General features: G+C 38.6%; 1 protein-coding gene across 5 annotated transcripts in view; it reads right to left on the reverse strand.

The window, feature by feature from the left end:
* The window catches only part of TENM1 (teneurin transmembrane protein 1), an 831,890-nt gene that overhangs the window by 61,499 nt on the left and 749,496 nt on the right, over positions 1-20,895 (reverse strand). For all 5 annotated transcript variants that reach the window (XM_055376889.1, XM_055376891.1, XM_055376888.1 and 2 more), the window contains one exon: positions 15,747-15,901. In XM_055376889.1, the coding sequence (XP_055232864.1) occupies positions 15,747-15,901 (155 nt within the window). The remainder of the gene's footprint in view (positions 1-15,746; positions 15,902-20,895) is intronic.

Genomic DNA, 20,895 nt, shown 5'->3' on the forward strand with positions numbered 1-20,895 from the left:
CTATTGTAGGTCAGTGGTAACAGAAAACTAGTAAAGGTGAACTGAAAGCAGCAAGGACTATTTTGGCCCCAGAGACTTTGCTATGAAAGTCCAGAAATCCACTGTGCTTGGATGTTATAAAGTTGGTTGTGAATGATTTTATCCAGAGCTTCTCTGACTCTGGAAATGCCATGTTTATGTCATTATTCTCTAGAAACTTCTCATTCTTGCAATTTTTGAGAATGATTTCATGGTCGATCATGTGACTCTCCCATATGTTATTCGGAGACACAATTCTGTACCAAATGGTTCATGAAGTTGCCCCGTGACAACATTTCCTATGTGCTCAATTGTTAACAGTAATACATTAGATATTTACTATTAAATTTCTTTTGTATTCACTCTTGCTAGTTTTCTTGTCAGACATTGCAATTACTCCTTCAGAATCCTCTTCTCATTGATTTGGAGTTGGAAGTGTGTTTTCAGATGCACCAAATGAACCCCTGCTCTTTGTTATGTATCTCAAGATAAACACGTTTCAACGGGTGTAGCCTGTTGGTAACATTTTATATGTCCCCATGTTTACTTTTCCAAACACACCAACTTTTGCATGAAAAGATGGCACTCTTGCTGACAGCCAAATAACTTTCTTTTTGAATTGTATTTCCATTTGATAAAGAGGGGTTGGCACTGATTCGTGCACTTTCCCCTCTCATAATTAATAGAGAGTCGGAGTAGGTTTAAAGGTACAGTGTAGTCTGAAATTTAGTTAGGCCAACTGGCTTGCATTGGGACCCAGCACAGGATGTTATCCCTAGAACCTGAAGACACTAACCACTGAATTTACTTCTCAAACTCCTGGCATCAGGTGATCTGCTTGCCTTGGCCTCCCAAAGTGGTGGGATTACAGGCTTGAGCCACTGTGCCTGGCCTCTGACTGAATCTTGACTAGTATTCACAACATCAACCCACATACAAGGATAGAGGAAGAGCAATACACTATCATAGGTCTTCTGTATCTTAGAGAGATACAGAAGTATCTTAGATATTTCTGTATCTTAGAGAGCTTCAGGTTCACCTCAGGTCATGGCGCCTGCTGAGCAAAATGTGTGGAAGACTGAGTGGTTCAAAAGCAGGTTTGCAAGCCTTGCATCTTGTGACTTGCCCTGAACTTTGAAGATGCTTTTCCTCTGGTGCTTAATAGTTTTAATAAGAGCTAACGTGCCATTGTCCTTTGTGTGGAAAGAGGACACTGCTGAGGGAGTTTTATTTATGTGATAAATTATGTTTTCGATATAGCATTGAGCACGGTACTTGACTTTTATTTTAAGGCCCCTGACAACTTTGGCTATTTGCTTGTGTGCAGACATTTCAGCAGAATTTGGATATGCTGGAGCTGAGGATGTTGGCCTGCTGTTCTCTACTTATATAAACAACCTGAGCTGTCACTTTGGAGGGAGCAATGGAAATATCTCTGATAACAGGTTATTATATTGTGATTTTACCTAAGAGATGCAGGCCTGAAAAACAGTTAAAAAAAGGTTTAAATAAATTTGGAGAAAGGATACAATATTTAAATGAACTCTGCGGATAATCTCATTGCATTGTTTCTCCCAGTTTATCATTTTGTTAAATTTGTTTTTTTTTATATATATAATAGACTTAAGAAAACTGATAGATATGTTGGAAACTTGAATATCTTGATAAAAACAGAAGTCATTAGTTAGATGAAAAAATTCATAGACCAAACTTGCTTCAAAAATCCTAGGACGCTGCTTTCTTCTTATGATATACCAGCTTCTTTCCTTTTGACTTCCCACTTAGCTGGGAGCCTTTTTGTTTTGTCTTGGGAAAGTCATATTCTTCATAGTGACCTAGATAAACTCTGTCTTCTTTCTTATGTACTCTAATATTTATTTTTGTGTGTGTGTGAAATTGACCCATCTAGAATGGCTGCAGGCCACCCACTGAATGAGCTGCTTTTTTACTTCTTGATTTCAAAGAGATAGAGGAGGATCTAACATCTTACATTCACAGATGTATAAAACTCATACTACATTCCAGCCTCAGCTCCATAGTCATCACAACAGTATGTGAAAGTAGAAAGAAGATGAAGTATTTGGGGCACCATTCAATGACTATAGTGAACATTCATTAAGTGATCTAGACAGAGCTTCACATCAGCACTAGGGAGACAAAACATTCTGGGAAGGTCACAGCAGGTTAAGACCAGTCTCTGGAACATGTTTGCTACAGCTCATCACACTCACCTACAGACAGATATATGCCTCTCTGTAAAAGGTACACCTATGTGAAAAGGACAGAAAGGAAGATTACACAATTTCTCTATCAGTTCTAAACTTCTTGGTCCCTTTTAGTTTTGTAAGCTATCAGTTCAATTCTCTTTTGTGAGCAGAAGGTCAAATACTACTACTACTACTATTACTAGTAATAGTAATAATAATAGTGATAAAATAATAATCTATTGAACGCTTATGAGCCAAACACTTTGCTAAGTGATTTATGCATATTACCACATTAAATTCTCACAACCTCCCTATGGGGAAAGTAACATTATCACCCCCATTTACAGATACAGAATTTTTTCCCAGGGGCACACACCTAGCAAGCGGTGGATCTAGGGTTTAAACCCAGGCAGTCTGTATTCCCATAGCATTAAGCTTTAATGACTTTATATATTGGTATAATTATGAAGAACAGTCTACCCTAAAGGCCTGATTTTGTCTCTTGCATCCTCTATTAAAGGATTAGAGAAAGGTTTGGCTCTCCTTTGCCGTTCCAGAAGCTGTTTTTCTGCATTTGACAGAGCCAGGAGACTAGGTCTGGGTTGCATAAGCAATAAATAACATTACGCAAAAATGCATTTAAATTAGAGACTGACAACCACAGATATTCAAAATCAGAAAAACCACCTTGCAGACTGACTTGGTTCTTGTGTCCTCCCATTTTAGCAAGTGTATGATGAATCAACAGAAAATACTTCATGGAGATGCCAATTAACATCTTACATCATCTCTTTTATTTGTAAAGCACTTCACACTTTTCCAAGTGCTTTCACATTAAAAAAGAGAGGCCACTTAATCAACAATTGGGTCATTTATTTAATTAGCCTTCATAAGGAGGAATAATTAACCAGCTCCAAAATTCTAGTGTCAGTTTTTACATCTAGTACTGAATCCAAAATTATACAGAACCTTCATTTGGGTCAAGAAATAGAAAAAAATGATTTAACATTTTTTTCTGTATTACCATCTTTCAGAGGAGAGCAGAATAAATGGTTCAGAACGAAATGTTATTTTTCTAAAATATAGACCCGGTAACTACAAATAGTGTTTATTTAGCATTATTATGTAATTTTCAGCCATAAACTCTAATGGATCTCTCATTTACAGGTGAGTAATAATGTGGAGAGCCACTAGGGACTCTGAAAAAAGCCTTTTTAAATGGCTTTTGGTGCTGTTGTCAAATCAGAGTCTAAACAACTCTTCCTGCCATCTCATGCTCTGTGACAGCATAATTTGATTGCTATGTAGACTGAAGTTTGTGCCACTTTCCTTCCACATGCCTACCTAACTGACATGGCAAATGTACACATAAAAGCCAAGGTTACATGTAATGCCATGTGGTCTCTTTTTTCACTTCTGATCAGCTCCAACAATTTATAGTTGCAAGTGCCTTTCAAAAAAGAAACTTCCTTCATATGTGTTTTCTCATTTAACTGACATGACCTCCTTAGGAGACCTTACATGTTTTTATCCCACTTTTTATTGGTGGAGAAACTCAGGCTCGGAGACCTTAATTAACTTGTCTGAGGTCTCACTGCAAATAAATGGCAGAATATGGACTCACACCCAGGATTGTCTATACTCCTTCTACTAGAACACTCTTAGTCAAAGGAAAATAGGTGAATTAGGCAATTGTCCAGAGAACTTTGGTAAAACATGCCTCTGTACTCCTGAAGAAATATGAATAATTGTTCCAGGCTTATAAACATGTCTGGTAGAAAGTTTGCTCATTTTTATTCAGTAGTCATCACTTTCTGATTTAAATACTTTCACATTTAAGGTAATTGACATATTGAGGTCTTTGAGAAGAGTGTGGCTAAGTTAACAATGCCTTCCTGCTATGGTTGATGTAGATTGAGCTCCCTCTTTACCTTGTAGGAACTAACAAGCACTCCCATTTCTGCACTTATAATATAAGCCTTTGGATCAGCGGGAGGAATTGGCTGTGACTCGTAGTTTGACTGAGTGCATGTGGCTCAAATGAATAGAACAAAACATTGCTGATTTAGGATGCTTATGTTTGGACTCCTGCAATAGCCCATTGCTGAGCAGTTAAAATTGCTGCTCTATTGTTGTGGTCCAGGCATGAGAACGGTGAAAGAAAATGGGAAAATACACTGGAGGTTTGGTTGGTATGGCTTTTAATGCCATCTAATCTATTAGTTGATAGTTACTATGAAAATAGTTGATTCAATTGGTTAAACTAACCATGACCAATTAGGATAGAGTAAATGTTTGGCATAAGGGCCACCAAATGACATTTTTGGTTCCATTCTACTACTCCCTGGGCCTCATTAATTTGCTGTTTGATCTTCTGTCCACTCTCTAACCTTCTCTTATCCTTTCTTCACCTCTTTTTTTTCCCACCTATTTGTGCCTACTGCACACTGGTATTACTGGCCCTTGAGAAATGTGTTTTCAAATATTTCAGATATATAGCTTTCATCGTCCCTGTCTTGCTGTTTACCTGCAACTCACTCTTTCCTTCTACCACATGCCCTTGTGTCTGAATTATCTGGAGTGTGGCCAGAGACCTTTTCTTTGCTTTGACAGTGAGATAAGTTCCATAGTCATGGAAACATTGAGAGGGTGTGGTGGGGTGGAGGTGGGGAGATTTTCATCTTTGGTGGCAAGAACTTTTAAAATAAACTTTCTTTTCTTTTTCCCCTGGGAGATCCCTTTATTCAAGCAAACTTATTATAATTCAGATTTTCTTGATTCCCTACAGAGCTTCACAAAACTCACAAGTCTGTCCCGGCAGGGAATTTCACTTATAGTGGCCTTCATTTGAAAGATCTAATTCTGTTCTCTTTCAGTGTGCACATGGGAGAGTGATGGAAGTGCACAAAGAAAAGCAAGTAATCCATGAAGAAGTTGAGTTTCAATATCATCTGTATCAGTATCACTCAGGATGACGAAGGACATTCTGTAGACATGAAAGGGTTGGCAAGGGAGAGAGGGAAAGACAATGACAGATGTTAGCCAAGAGTTTAAGAAGGGGAAAAGAAGGTGCCTTTTCTGTTAAAGAAAATTTTTTTTGAGACATTGTTTCACTCTGTCATCCAGGCTGGAGTGCAGTGGCACAATCACAGCCCACTGCAGCCTTGTCCCCTGGGTTAAGGTGATCCTCCCACCTTAGCCTCCCGTGTAGCTGGGACTACAGGCATGCACCACCATGCCCGACTAATGTTTGTATTTTTTGTAGAGACGGGGGTTTCGTCCTGTTGCCCAGGCTGGTCTTGAACTCCTGAGGCTCAAGTGATCTGCCCACCTCAGCCTCTGAAAGTGTTGGGATTACAGGCATAAGCCACCATGCCTCTTCTGCTTTAAAACTACTGTTTTTTTTTCTTTTTTTTCCACCCAGATTGCTGTAACTTTTCATGCCTGGACGACTATGTGTGTGTGTGTGTGTGTGTGTGTGTGTGTGTGTGTGTGTGTGTGTGTGTGTGTGTGTGTGTGTGTGTGTGTATTTAAAACAACAGAAAATGCTGAACCCACTTGTATAAAATTAAATTGCCATGTAGATTTTGAAGAGGAGACTGCATATTACCCCTTCTACAGAGCTGTGTTATTTTATCTGAAGCTTGCAGAAAAATCTAAGGACAAGAGAAAGTTGTTTTTTCAGTTATGTCGAGAGCAGAAGACAACCAAGGAAGGCAGAGGTCTGCTGCTTGGGGCAGGTGGTATAGTACTGATGGATGAGAGAGAGGGGAAGGTTTTGTTTTCTCTGTTAAGGAGAATGACGACAGAGAATATTGATTCAGAGTTACCAAAGCCAAAAATGGATGAAGGGATTGTAAAAGAGCATCTAAATTCTTTAACTGAGTTCAAGTTTTCTAGCTAGGAAGAATCACTCCTTATAGAGAACATGCAAATGGGGTTTAGAACTTTTTTGTGTAATTATTGAGAAATAGTGGGCACCAGAAGATTAGAGATGGTTAAATATAGTTCTGACTTCAAGAAGAATCAGAAATGTGCCCCACAACCTGCATGGAGGGAGCTTTATGTTGATTTGGAAAAGATCTTCAATTGTATTATGAAACAGTTGTTTTTTTAGCTCTTAGATGAGGAAATGATGTTTACAGACACTGTGACTAGAAACAAATTTTTTCAAGTGGTTCTTATTTCCTTTTAAACAGAGTTACCAACCTGGTAAGGTTTCTCATGATACCTTTACAGATAAGTTGGGGGAAATATCAGTGAAGAGAGTGGCTTTCAAACTTGTTTTGACTGTGACACTCACTAAAAACTGTATTTTACACCATTATCCTGTCGAAATAAAAATATTATGAAACACTACTCACCCTCATTACACATGATACACCTTGATTTTTAAAATTGTGTTTCACCTTTTTAAAAAGCTGGTCATAGGCCATTATATTGATTTCCCAATGTATTATGAAGAATCACAATGTGTAGGTGAGAGTTCAAACACATGGGTTCATAATCTAACAGATAACTAGTCTATTGGTGCCACAATTGCACCTACCTATCCATCAATTTTATAATGGATGAAGGCATAGAAAGCATTCATCAAATACATAGGCGACACAAGGCTGGGAAGGATAGTGAAAATATTAGATGATAGCAGAAGAGTATAAAGAATTGGACTAACTCAAACAACATGGAATTGAATAGAGACTAAGGCAGGACCCAGCAGTATGTTGTAAATCACTAATGGTGCAAGTATAAGATGAGGAGATGGGAATGAGAGACACGTGAATTTTTAGTTTTCTGTAATTACATCACATCATATGTCAAATGTGTGATACAGCTGTGAAAAAATCCCGGTCAACTTTAGCTGTGGTTCTCTAATCTGTGCCCTTTATTTCTTTAGCATTTTGCAAAAGTGCCTTTGAGGTCACCATGCAAGCTACGATTGCACAGAAGTAAGCTTGAATAAAGAAGGTTCTGGGACACCACCTCTTGTTTGAATCTGCTGTTTGCATCTATTTTATAAATTGAGACTGATTTGTTTGAAGTAGATGTTCTGTGGCTAAAGTTTTTTTTTTTTAAACAATCAATGGGCAAAAGGAAAAGAAACAATATAGAAAGGGAGTTGTGACAGTTCCCATTCTACCTGAGTACTCAGAGCACATCTGGATTATTTTATTCATTCTGGAAGCCATGGTGGCTTCCATTCTGGAAGAATGGTGAAGGAACTCAAAACCATGTAAAATGAAGTATAGTTAAATGAAGTGGGAATGTGACTTAAGAGGCATGAAAGAGTTGTTTTCTTGTACTAAGAGGGCTGTCACGTGGAGGAGGCAGTTTAATGTAATTTGGTGAAAATAATGTGGGCTTTGGCATCAGGTTGACCAGGTTCAAATTCCAACTCAGCCACTTATTGGTTGTCTGGCCTTGACCAAGTTACTCAATTCCTCTGAATCTTGTTTTTCATATGTATTAAAAACAGGGGAACATAATACCTATCTTGAAGGATTGTCATGAGGATTAAATAAGATAACATATATAAACGTACACAGTATTGTGCTTGATTCACTAGTAGATTGATCTCATAGAATACAGATTAAATTTATAATTCAAGAAAGCCTGAACAGTTGCAGTAAGACTGGATGGTGGAAGTTAAAGGAAGACAAAAAGTTAAAGGGATCCAAAAAGAGCTTGTCATCAGTCAGAGGTATTCAAAGATGGAATGTGCTGCCTGGGGGAGGTAGTAAATTCCCTAACACAGGAAGCATTTGAAAATAGGTTGGATTGTTACTACATGGTCAGAATATTCTGGAGAGGAGTCAAGCATCAAATAACTGAGAAGAGTAAGATTCCTAGTGGACTAGTTCAATAGATGTAACATATGAGGACAAAGTTTGCTCCTCCAAAGAATGTTACCTTCCTTCCTGCGCAACTATGGATGATGCTTCCCCTACCCCTGTTAGACCCATCTGACAAATGGGTGCTGTTGGAAACCAGTGGGAAACACACAAATCATCCAATAAGCACTTATGAAGCCCTGGCTGTGTATCTGGATGCTCTAGACAAACACCTCAAAGTGTGTACCTTATGGGCAGTAGGTCAACAGGATTTCCTATGCATGCAAAAGGTCCATCTTGCTTGTGTATCTCCTATTGGGCTGACTTTGGGAAAAGCATTGGGCTGGCTCCAAGGAGTAACTTGCTATCCCATCAAGAAACTTGCTCTAACTCCCAATTCCATTCTAGTCAGGCATCAGATGGAAGTGAGTTACCAGAGCAGGATGATTCAAAAGCAGCAACAGAAATAAAGCACCCAGTGTCTTGATAATCAACTCATCTCCTGAAGTGAAAGGCCTGGTTGCTTATAGCAGTGCTTACAAAGGGCAGTTATGCTTCAGAGTTTATACTGAGAGTTCAGTTTCAGATTTCAGTAAATCAAAAATGATATTGATTTTGAACAAATGGATGATTTTATTGTCAAAGCAAATTTCATTTCTTGAGACGATTAGATTTTATTAAACTCTTTCCTAACTGCCACTAAACACACATTCTGTGAATAAAGAGCATATTCTTCAACCAAGCGGCATTTGTCACTCAGCTAAATACAATGCTATTTGGCCATCTCCAGAGGTTGGAAAAATGCACACTTGGGTTCAGAAAGCTTGTGCCAAAATCTTAGTTATATCACTCAATAACTCTATGGTCATAGCACAATATATAATCCTTCCGACTAACAGTTTTCTCCTCTGGCAGATGGGGATAATAATATCTACCTCTCAAGGGTGGTTGCATTGTGTAGATAAAATAGAATAGTGTAAATTAGATTCTTAGCATAGTTCCTGGTACATAGTGAGCTCTCTATAAGTGGTAGCAGTTATTCTTCGACTTACTATAGGACTTAATGATCTGCTAAAGATTAGGACAAGCCCTGAGAACTGATTCTTCTTTGGGCTTAGGTTTGCCACAGAAAAGTACAGAAGATGAAGGCAAGTAAGATGAAGAGGACCATTCTCTCACATCACTTTCTAACCTCCATAGGTACTATGCTAGTATACATGGGCCTTTCTTTGTTGGAGATCTTTTGGTTTTGAAATGTTGGAATGCTGGAAAGGTAACAAGAAACTTTAGAAATTTGGTTGTATTTCTGTGGAGACACCTTTGTGGAGTTGGAAGGAAACTTGAGAAAACAGTTGGTCCATTTTCCTGGCTCCAGAGAGGCCTATATGTCAAGCATTCATAGATTATTGCTATCCAATATTTGCTTGAAAAGTTTCAAAAGGTGGGAACTCCACAAAAAATTTTTAAAAATATATGATGCTGCCATGTAGTGTTAGAAACAGTAAGCTTTTCTTAAGGTCTGATTCAAATCTTCATGTTGCAGCATAGGCCTCTATTTTCTCTCCTGTCCATTCCTGTCAGCAGAAACAATCCACTCTCATTTAGACATTTGTCTGTGCCCTCACCCGTCAATATATTTTGATTTACTGAAATATGAAACTCAGCACTGTGTAAGCTCAGCTGGATCACTGTAAGTACTACTATAAACAACTGGGGCTTTGCTCTTGGTGGGTGTTATGAAGCTCCCTGCTCAGCTTTCTTCTCTCTAGCTGAAGATGGCCCATGTTCTTAAGTACAGTCATGGGAAACATCGGTTGCCAATCTGCCACAGTTGTCTAAACAGATGGGAAGCTCTGGTCATAATGGCTGAGCATCTAGGAAGCTGTGCCACACACAGGCTTTCTCCTGGTAAACTCTCTATCAACTGACCCATCAATTTCATTCGGTGTTCTCCAGCTTTAGTCCACCTGTGCCACACCTGGGTGCTGATCTGCCCACACCTGGGAGCTGATTTGCTTCAATGCCAAAGCCTCTTCTTCCCAGCCAAACATCTCAAAGAAGTGATCTATTTTCTGTTTCTCCATTTCCTCACTTCCTACTCTGCCGCTGGTATCTGACTCTCATTAATTAGCACTCTATCAAAGGTACTCTTATCAGAGGCGTTAATGCTGTGAAATCTAATGGCTTCTTTAAAAAGCACCTCATTTTTTATGATCCCTAAGCAGCATTTGATACTGACCATTCCCTTCCTCTTGAAAAACTTGCGTCTCTTGGCTTTTTTGACACCTTCATGGTTTTCCGCCTAATTGCCAGGTCTCCTTCTCCCAGCCTCCCTTGTGCGTTCTCATTCCTCAGTTTTTTCTTGAATACTGGTGTTCCATAGAGTTTGGTCTTAAGCCTTCTCCTCTTTTTTATGCTATGTACCCTCCGTGAGAGAGCTCATCCACTCCCCTATTTACCATTGCCATGTGTAAACTAATAGCAATCACAACTCTAATCTGTAGTTAGACCTCAAGCTTTAAACCTGTATCCAATTTCCTGCCACATATCTTTATCTGGATGCCACACAGGCACCTCAATGTACCCCAAACTGAACCCATCATCCAACCATCAAGCAAACCTGCTTCTCTTACTCTTGTATTCCCTGTACCAGTGAATGGTACTACCATACACATGTTCCCTCAATTCTGAAATTGTCAGTCAACAAGTTATTTGATATTAGCTCCAATGTTTAACGAATCTATCTACCTTTCTATGAGATTTTAGGTTCAGCCATTAAAATTGCTTGCCTATGTAGCCTGCATAAAGCTGAGAAGTGTCATGGAAAGTCTCATCCAGAGTTGTATCCCAAAGAAATATCAGCTGAACATCCCAAAAGCAGTGGAAAACAGCTTAATTTTTATAGCAGTCCCTTGGAAAGGGGCTGATCATTTCTATATTGATATGTTTTGTCCTTGTCATACCTGGATTTCTTCAACTGTCTCTTAAGTGGTCTCCCTGCCTCTAGTGTTATTTTGCTTCACTTGGTTCTCCATGCAACAGCTAGAATGATCTCTGAAAACTGATTTCCATGCTTAATACTATTTTAAAAATGCATTTCCCTTCTTAACGCTGTTATTGTCTCCTCATTGTTCAGTATAACTTCATTATGCTTATAAGGCCCTTCACCATTTCACCCTCACTTACCTTTCTAGCTTCATCTCTCACTACTCTTTCATATTCTTTTTACCATTGCGTCCTTTTGGTTCAGGTATAGATGTTAACTGTACCTGCTGAGCCCTTCCTATGCATGTTCCAGGAACACACAGTCTACTGTGGGAGACGGGTTGGATACACAGTTTGCCAACAAAGATCAAATTACATTTAAGCATGGTGATACTAAATTCCAGTAAGGGATTGAAGCAACAGTGAGGACTAGAACCATCAAGGAAGGTTCCCATGGAAGAGGTGAGGTGTGAGGAGGATGGAGAATGGGATTTGGACCAGCAGAGGTACTTCCAGACTGGGGGAATGGGGCCATGAGAAGTAGGCCTTTAATAAAGGTAGAGGGTGATAATCTGGACACTAATCAATACAGTCTCCTTGTTTTGAGCCAGTCTGGGTGGACAAATTGGATTTACTCTTTAGTGTGTCTCAGGCACAGAACAGGAAATGGTGGATAGCAGCAGAGTTACTGGCCAAATAATCTGGACATAAAACCTGCTTTCTTTCCTGGTAAATCCTGCTGGCTTCTGCCATCCCCTTCTCATACCAAACAACCTCCCCTGCCTCCAAAAAAATCTACTGTATCTCTAAAGCTAAAGTTGTGTAAAGAAAGGGGAAAGAGGGTACTTCAGAGAAACTGAGGCTTGGAATGAAATGCCATAGAGAAAAGTTTCTGTCTCCTGGTTACCAGGGCTTCTTTTCAGTGGGCTGCATTGTATTTCCCAACCTGAAAAGGATGAGGTAGATTTTATGGTGGGAATTATGTTTGGAAAGTGTCATGTGAAAAAGAACTCTTCTCATGGTGATGATGATCATATGTTTGCTCTACTAAGACAAATAATTCTCTTTTCAACATAACTTTTCTACACAGAAACAGAAAAGTTGTTTAGAGTTGACTGATTGCAATACTAAATGCCCTATTTTAAGTTAAAAATATCCCACAAGTGAATCACACATGTGCATCTTCTCTGTCCCTCCTCCTCCATACACATACATTCACACCCTTCTTTATTGCCATAAATAATGCTCCTTTTCCTTGCCTTCTGCAGCATTTTGAATCATGGAAAGTTAGACTATTCTAGGACTTGACAGCCTGACCCATTCAAGTCTCTATTAAAAAGGGTTTGTTCATTTTGTCAGTTTTCCAGGCCCAACTCCCCATTTCACTTTTGTAGTTGACTATATATGAACATTTCTTGAGTTTCTGGGGCAGGGCAGGGGCACATAGAGAAGAAGAAATTCAAAATAGGCTAGTGTTTTATAGAGTTGTATGCTCAAGGTGGGTGGAGGTGGCAGGAGATCTTAGAGTCAATGACTAAAGCAAGGTTTCTTAGGGGTGTGTTCCTTTTACTTACTAATATGGTTTTGCTCTGTCCCCACCCAAATCTCATCTTGAATTGTAACTCCTACAATTCCCACAGGTCGTGGGAGAAACCTGGTGGGAGGTGATTGAATTATGGGGGTGGGTCTTTCCTGAGCTGTTCTCGTGATAGTGCATGAGTCTCACGAGATCTGATGGTTTTAAAAATGGGAGTTTCCCTGCACAAGCTCTCTGTTTGGCTGCTGCCATCCATGTAAGACATGACTTGCCCCTCCTTGCCTTCTACCATGATTGTGAGGCCTCTCCCACCATGGAGAACTGTAAGTCCAATAAGCCTCTTTCTTTTGTAAATTGCACAGTCTTGCGTATGTCTTTATCAGCAGCGTAAAAATGGACTAATACATTTACCTTGTTTTTCTAGGGTTTAGGTGGTATGACAAATGAAGCAACAGGAATATCATAACTGTGGGGGACACTGCTCATTGCCTCCCCAGTAGCAACCCTTTACTCCTTGCTAACAGAACTCTGATTTTGGTTTAAGAATCAGGTAGCAATGTGCTTAGGGAAGGGGACCCACTTCTAGAGGGTCTGAATTCACTATGGAATCTCATTTCCCCTTTGCCAGTGACTGGTGAAGGCATGGGCATGTGACTCAATTCTGGCCAGTGTGACACAAGAAGGAAATTTGCTGGCATCTTTGCCTATCTTTGGACATCTCATTATGTGAGATAATTAAACCTTATTGTTTAAGCAACTTTTAGACAAGTATTTTATTACTTGCAGACAAGACCATCCTCTGTGATACACTAATCAATTTGAAAACTCTCAACATCCACTTTAGTTTTTTTGAAAAGATTATTTAATAATCTACTTTACTAGGGTCACAAATTTATGGAATGTTAGAGCTGGAAGGTTTGAGGACTGTCTAATCTATTTCCTTCATTTCTTGTTTCTGCAGACTAAAAAAGTCAGACACTGAATGGTGGGACTATGCTGTATGCTCTATAATCTCTTTAAATGTCTAATACTGATTTTGTAGAATTGTGGTAAAATCAGAATTTTGGACCCAGATGAGAGCTACACTGAATTTTCTTTTATCCTCACTGGCCTAAAAAAAAAACAAAAAAACACAGATTTCCTAAATAACAGTTAAATAGATCTCAGAGGGGATGTTGCTTTTACTTAAGAAAACTTCCAAGCACCCTAGAAATAGCTATTTATATACACGTGAATAACAACATGCTCATATATTCATTAAAAAAGATGTCTAAAGAGACTTCGTAGTCACTATTTTTCTAAATTTCAGTCACTGTTTCATTTGACTTTCTTCACAGAATTGGAAAAAACGACTTTAAAGTTCATGTGGAACCAAAAAAGAGCACACATTGTCAAGTCAATCCTAAGCCAAAAGAACAAAGCTGGAGGCATCATGCTACCTGACTTCAAACTATACTACAAGGCTTCAGTAACCAAAACAGCATGGTACTGGTACCGAAACAGAGATATAGACCAATGGAACAGAACAGAGCCCTCAGAAATAATACCACACATCTACAGCTATCTGATCTTTGACAAACCTGAGAAAAACAAGAAATGGGGAAAGGATTCCCTATTTAACAAATGTGCTGGGGAAACTGGCTAGCCATATGCAGAAAGCTGAAACTGGATCCCTTCCTTACACCTTATACAAAAATTAATTCAAGATGGATTAAAGACTTAAATGTTAGACCTAAATCCATAAAAACCCTACAAGAAAACCTAGGCAATACCATTCAGGACATAGGCATGGGCAAGGACTTCATGTCTAAAACACAAAAAGCAATGGCAACAAAAGCCACAATTGACAAATGGGATCTAATTAAACTAAAGAGCTTCTGCACAGCAAAAGAAACTACCATCAGAGTGAACAGGCAACCTACAAAATGGGAGAAAATTTTTGCAATCTACTCATCTGACAAAGGGCTAATATCCAGAATCTACAAAGAACTCAAACAAATTTACAAGAAAAAACAAACAACCCATCAACAAGTGGGTGAAGGATATGAACAGACACTTCTCAAAAGAAGACATTTATGCAGCCAACAGTCACATGAAAAAATGCTCATCATCACTGGCCATCAGAGAAATGCATATCAAAATCACAATGAGATACCATCTCACACCAGTTAGAATGGCAATCATTAAAAAGTCAGGACACAACAGGTGCTGGAGAGGATGTGGAGAAATAGGAACACTTTTACACCGTTGGTGGGACTGTAAACTGGTTCAACCATTGTGGAAATCAGTGTGGTGATTCCTCAGGGATCTAGAACTAGAAATACGATTTGACCCAGCCATCCCATTACTGGGTATATACCCAAAGATTATAAATCATGCTGCTATAAAGACACATGCACATGTATGTTTATTGCGGGACTATTCACAATAGCAAAGACTTGGAACCAACCCAAATATCCAACAATGATAGACTGGATTAAGAAAATGTGGCACATATACACCATGGAATACTATGCAGCCATAAAAAATGAGTTCATGTCCTTTATAGGGACATGGATGAAGCTGGAAACCATCATTCTCAGCAAACTATCGCAAGGACAAAAAACCAAACATCGCATGTTCTCACTCATAGGTGGGAACTGAACAATGAGAACACTTGCACACAGGAAGGGGGGCGTCACTCACCGGGGCCTGTTGTGGGGTGGGGGGAGGGGGGAGGGATAGCATTAGGAGATATACCTAATGTAAATGACGAGTTAATGGGTGCAGCACACCAACATGGCACATGTATACATATGTAACAAACCTGCACATTGTGCACATGTACCCTAGAACTTAAAGTATAATAAAAAAAAATAGAATTACTTATCTTGGAAATATTCAATAAACGAGATTGGCCTTACCCTCTGATTAATTCAAGCTTGAGAGACTTTACTTAATTGTATGTCAATATTCTACCTGACATTACTTCCGTCCTCACTTACCATTTTCTCCCAACTAAGCCTTTCTAACGAGGAAAAAAGTAACTTATATAAAGAGAAACTTCTGCTATCTGGTGTTATAACAGATATACCAGGCTTCCATTCTACCTAATTTCTACATGAGAAAATTGTTATCCATTTCCATGATGCCAAATGACAATAATACTTGAAAACCAGTGATGCCTACCTGAGTGATGTCCATTCCTGAGTCACAGCTCAGTGGTTGTGTGGAAGTCAGACCATTTGAGCCGATTACAGTTGTGATCACAGCATTCTCATCAATTTTGCGAATCATAGTCCCATCCACAAAGTAAATAAATCCATGCCTATCAACTGTGATGCCTGTTGGGAAAGAGCAAATGAGCATTAGTAGTCTAGTGAACCACATTTGCACTAAGCTCTGTATTTTGAAAAAAGCCATAGCAATGGAAAGGCATTTTAAAGACATATAGATTCAATTTTGCTCAGCACAGACAGGACAGTAATGGGAGAGGTTTGTTGGGGCATACATTCACTTCTTTGTGTATTGAGAAGAAATGACAAAAAGTCACATGCGGAGATAAAGCCAGGTCTAATAATTTTGTTTTGTCCAGTTTTACATTTCCACCCCCTTGATACTTGCTTGCCCCCACAAACAATAAAAAATCATCTTTAAGATAAATGGGAAAAGACGGGGAGATCATGTATATTACATTTTTTTAGGGTGCTAATACACAGGCTGCTGCTTATTTTCATGATTGCATTAGGAAATAACTGACTTGAAAAGCATTATAATTATTTTCATCAAATCAGACTTTGTTAAAAGGGAGTTTGTAATAACTTTGATAAACCGGGCTGAGTTTTTTTCTCCATATTATCTATTAAAAGGGGAGTTGGCGAGCAAAATTATAGTATCACAAAGGGAATGGCTAAGTTTCTAGAAAAGATAAAAGCCGATAAAATTTTCACAGCAGTTTTTACACACAGTGTTAATTACAGCCTGGTTTCTTAAAATTTTTATTATAATAGCAGTTAGAAGGCTTGGGTTCTAATACTGAATACCCCACTTACAACTAATGTGTGACTCTGATTGAGTCATTCATTTGCAAATTTCAGACTCCTCTTTGGTAACATAGGGACAGGATCGTCTGCCTTACTTAGCTCAAGTGATCTACTGCTCTGGTTTGGCTGTAACTGAGGCAGAGCTCAGTTTTAAAACTAGGACCATCCTTGACAAACCAGGATGAGCTGGTTACTCTATATCTAGGTTTTTTTTGTTTTTGTTTTTGTTTTTGTTTTTTTTTTGAGGGAGTTTTGCTCTTGTTGTCCAGGCTGGGCACAATGCTGCAATCTTGGCTCACTGCAACCTCCGCCTCCTGGGTTCAAGTGATTATCCTGCTTCAGCCTCCCAAATAGCTAGGATTATAGGAGCCTGCCAGCATGCCTGGCTAATTTTTTGTATTTTTAGTAGAGACAGGGTTTCACCATGTTGGCCAGGCTGGTCTCGAACTGACCTCAGGTGATCCACCTGCCTCGGCCTCCCAAAGTGGTGGGATTACAGGCGTGAGATATCGGGCCTGGCCCTAGGTTGTTATATCATATGAAATAATACATATAAAAAGTATCAGATACACTTTAAGAACATATGGCTCTACTCCTATTTCCCTTGGTGCTTTTGACAGTGCTCTTGAAAATAACCACATGACATTTTTCAAACTAGTCTACAATTTAGTCTTTTCCCCACTTCCCTTTATTTAGGTCTGGTGAAACTCACTGAATGGATGTTAAAGTCAGAATTTCTGTGCTAACAAGCATGTCCTTTTGGCACAACACAACACACAAACACACACACACATGAATTTTCTGGCAAAATGTGAACTCATCTAGAGTCATTTTATAAACTCAACTTAATAAACTGCTTTTAGATGAACTAATTCATTGGCAGGAAGTTAATATTAAGACTTGGCTTTATGGTATACTTTGATTAATCCTGATGTTTGGTTAATCCTTAACATCTATACAAGTTACAAATTCATTTTAATGTCCCCTGAATACTTCTAAAGTCATCTATGTTTTGGTGAGTTCTCCAAGGAAACCAGCATGTCCAAACAAGGGAATTCCATGTCCATAAATCCCTTTATAATTTTTAGAGGTATAAGGACCCTTAAGGTGGTTTATAAAAAGACTTTTAAGACTGAGGCAAGTTAAATGATGATGGCATATGAACAATTATTTAATCTCCAGAACATTTTGGATGAGGATGAACCAAGGGGGAACTTCTGCCTGTTATTTTTGTGTTTTGCAACATCAATTTCTTGATTGCTTAAAATTTGGTGTGGTTTGCGGCAGACCTATTATTTAGAACCACCTTCTATGACCACTATATTAAATATCGCTGAGTATAAAATTTCAAATTTGGCTGTCATAAGGGGATAGACTGAAAGATCAAGACTCAAGACTCAAGTCTGGAGACGGAAAGACTGAAAGGAGATGTGCTCGACATGTACGAAATCATGAATCATTTACTAAACACTATGATTACTAAATCATAGTGAATGTCACCATGCTAGGCTCTGTGAGGGTATAAGGATAAAGAATCTGGTTACACTGAAACTAAGACTAAGAGGAATACTCTGGAACTTTAGTAAATTAAGGATATTAAAAATAAAATGAAGTGTTGCTCTTATGAGGAGGTAGTAAACTTAGAGGATCTGATCCTCTAAAAATTTGAGCAGGTTCACAAAAGTTACAGAGAAATAAATGTATTCTTAACTAGTATACATGGGAAGGTCTTTACATCTCTTTGCTGATATCAGGGAGGACAATCCTTTTCCTTGACTACCACACTTCTCATCCCATCAGAGTGCAAAGTTTAGGCTGATCCAGGGAGGATAATCTGGGACTTTACATAGTTTTCTTACTTTTACTTTTTGTGAAGATCTAAACACTGTGAACTTCTTTGTCTCCGTTCATGTCAGCTGAGTTCCACAGACGAGTGCCCTTTGAAATAAGTCTGGGCTTATTAAATACTCACTATTTGCCTTCAGGGCTTATTCTGCTGACAGTTTGTAGAATATTTTCCTTTCATATATTTGTGTAGCAACTTCTTTTATCATGGTCCAAATTCCAAACATACTTCTTTTTCCTTGAGAAGCTTTAATTAACTTTGATTGGGTTACACTTATGTTTGGAGTTGAAAAAGAAATAGTAGAAAAGGCTTTGAGGAAACTATGTGATAGGTGCTTCATAAATGTACCGAGCATATTTTATATGTACATATTTTCCTCTCATTTGCCTTCCCTTACCAACCAATCAACCAACCAACACATAAATTCCCCAAACAACAATTTTGCAACCTCTTTGCTGGTGAAGCTTAAGGGGTATTTAATTTTCACTGAGGGTAAAAATCAAATTGGAAACCCCAGGCATGAAAAAGAGAATAATATTTGTCCACTATTTGGGGAGGTTTCCCCTCCCATAATGCTTATTGTTATAACCCAGGGATAGTGATGATGCTGTAGATATATTACTGCTTGTCAGAATGAGTGAAAGGAGGTGACACATTCCCAGTATATATTTTAAGCTTTATTCTTTGGAGATGGGCATGTGAGTGATTTCAGATCACATAAAGCCATCTGGGGCTAGCAAGATCTGCAGATTCAATTTACTTTCCAATTTTGATATTGTTGTGCCCAGATCTCCAAAACTTGGTAACCAATGTTGTGGGCATAATTTGTTCCAACGGTCATGTTCATTGATGTGCTCACTGACAGCATTTTCATTAGCACTTAAACAATCAAAGGTACAGTCTCTGGATGAGAAAAGATTTAAAGATTTAAACCGTACTAAGAAAACCACTTCCAGGTTTAAAAATTTTGAACCAGAATTCATTTTCGTTTTCAAAGCAAGTAAAAATACAGAGATCTCTGATATTACCGCAAGGTTAGGCCGTGATGCAAGGCAGGTGGAGGTGGAAGTGGGAAGAAAACACACAATAGCTTGAGTCCCCTCAATTTAACTTTGAATTTAAAAATCCCCCTGCACCAAGGAAAACATTGGCCTCAGATGCCCAGACAGCATGTTTAGCTTGGAGCACATTTTTACATTTGGGAGAAAATAAATAAATCCTTGTAAATTAGTGCATATAATGAAAGCACTGACAGACCATAACCTGGAAGTGTGAATGGTGCTGTCTCCATTCATCAGCATTAAGCCCTAACAAGCTCTTTCTATGGAGAGACCTGCTCATAAATAAAGTGCATCTTGTAAAAAAATTATTCACAACATCCCATGCAAAGTAGGGGATATTATATAATATCTGAACTGCAGGCTCTTTTCTCTGTGAAGCAGTGCTCTGTATGAAACAGCTGCAAATTATAGGCAAAATTATTTGACTTCTTCCCTTGTCTTATTATCCTCCAATGAATAAATACTATAATTCTTAAGAAGACAATTGCCTAAAGCTGGGGCAGCCTGGATAGTTACTTATAGATTTATCACCTGTGAGGGAAAAGATGCTACTGATCAATACTGAAGGAACAGGGGCATCCTGATGTAATCACTGAGAGTCCAGATGTGGTGCTTAATAGCCTGGAAATAGTAGCTAAATCCCAAATTAGATAACAGTGAAGATTTGAGTTTTTGGCTGTGTAGAATGCCAATTTCAAATGTTGGCAGAAGGCATCTCTGTACTTAATTTTTTTAAATTACAGCTGTTGAGGCCACCTACATTTTTATTATTTCTATATAAAAAATGAAACATCTTTCAGAATATAAGCTTTGGAAAGCAGTCATAACATTCTCTTCATCTATAGCCCTAGCAACAAGAAAACTGAAATACTGGATGTTTTTCTGCCACAATCTGCTGTTTAATTTTATCAGACAAAGATAAATGGTTAAATCAACTTCCAGGGAAATTCCTAAGCCTAATATGGTGTCAGCTCAATCTCCAATACTGAGAGTGCTGAATTGTGTAACTGATTCAAAAATGTTCTTTTAGTCAAAGAGAATTTTTCTTTGTTCATGTGCATTCCAATTCTCTGAAAATTGGTACTATATGTGTGGTATATATGGAAACTCTACTAGGCAGAAAAGTCCATTCTTCAACCCATCTGACTACTGTCCACTTAATTACCCTCTGGGATCAGAAAGGCCCAAGTTACTTATGCATAATAAGCCTGTTAAGTTATCTCACTATGTAGCCACTAAATGGAGCTTCTAGAACTTGGAGGGTTTACAGATTTCTGTGTGTCACTAGAGGTTGGAAGGAGGCAGAGCTTAATGACAAGCTGAGATGATTTCACTGTGTGGTTAACAATGGCATCAGGATTTCTCCAGTAAGGAGACACTAATAAACT

The sequence above is a fragment of the Gorilla gorilla genome, chromosome X (genome assembly GCF_029281585.2).
Source record: "Gorilla gorilla gorilla isolate KB3781 chromosome X, NHGRI_mGorGor1-v2.1_pri, whole genome shotgun sequence".
In the NCBI taxonomy this organism is placed as follows: Eukaryota; Metazoa; Chordata; class Mammalia; order Primates; family Hominidae; genus Gorilla; species Gorilla gorilla.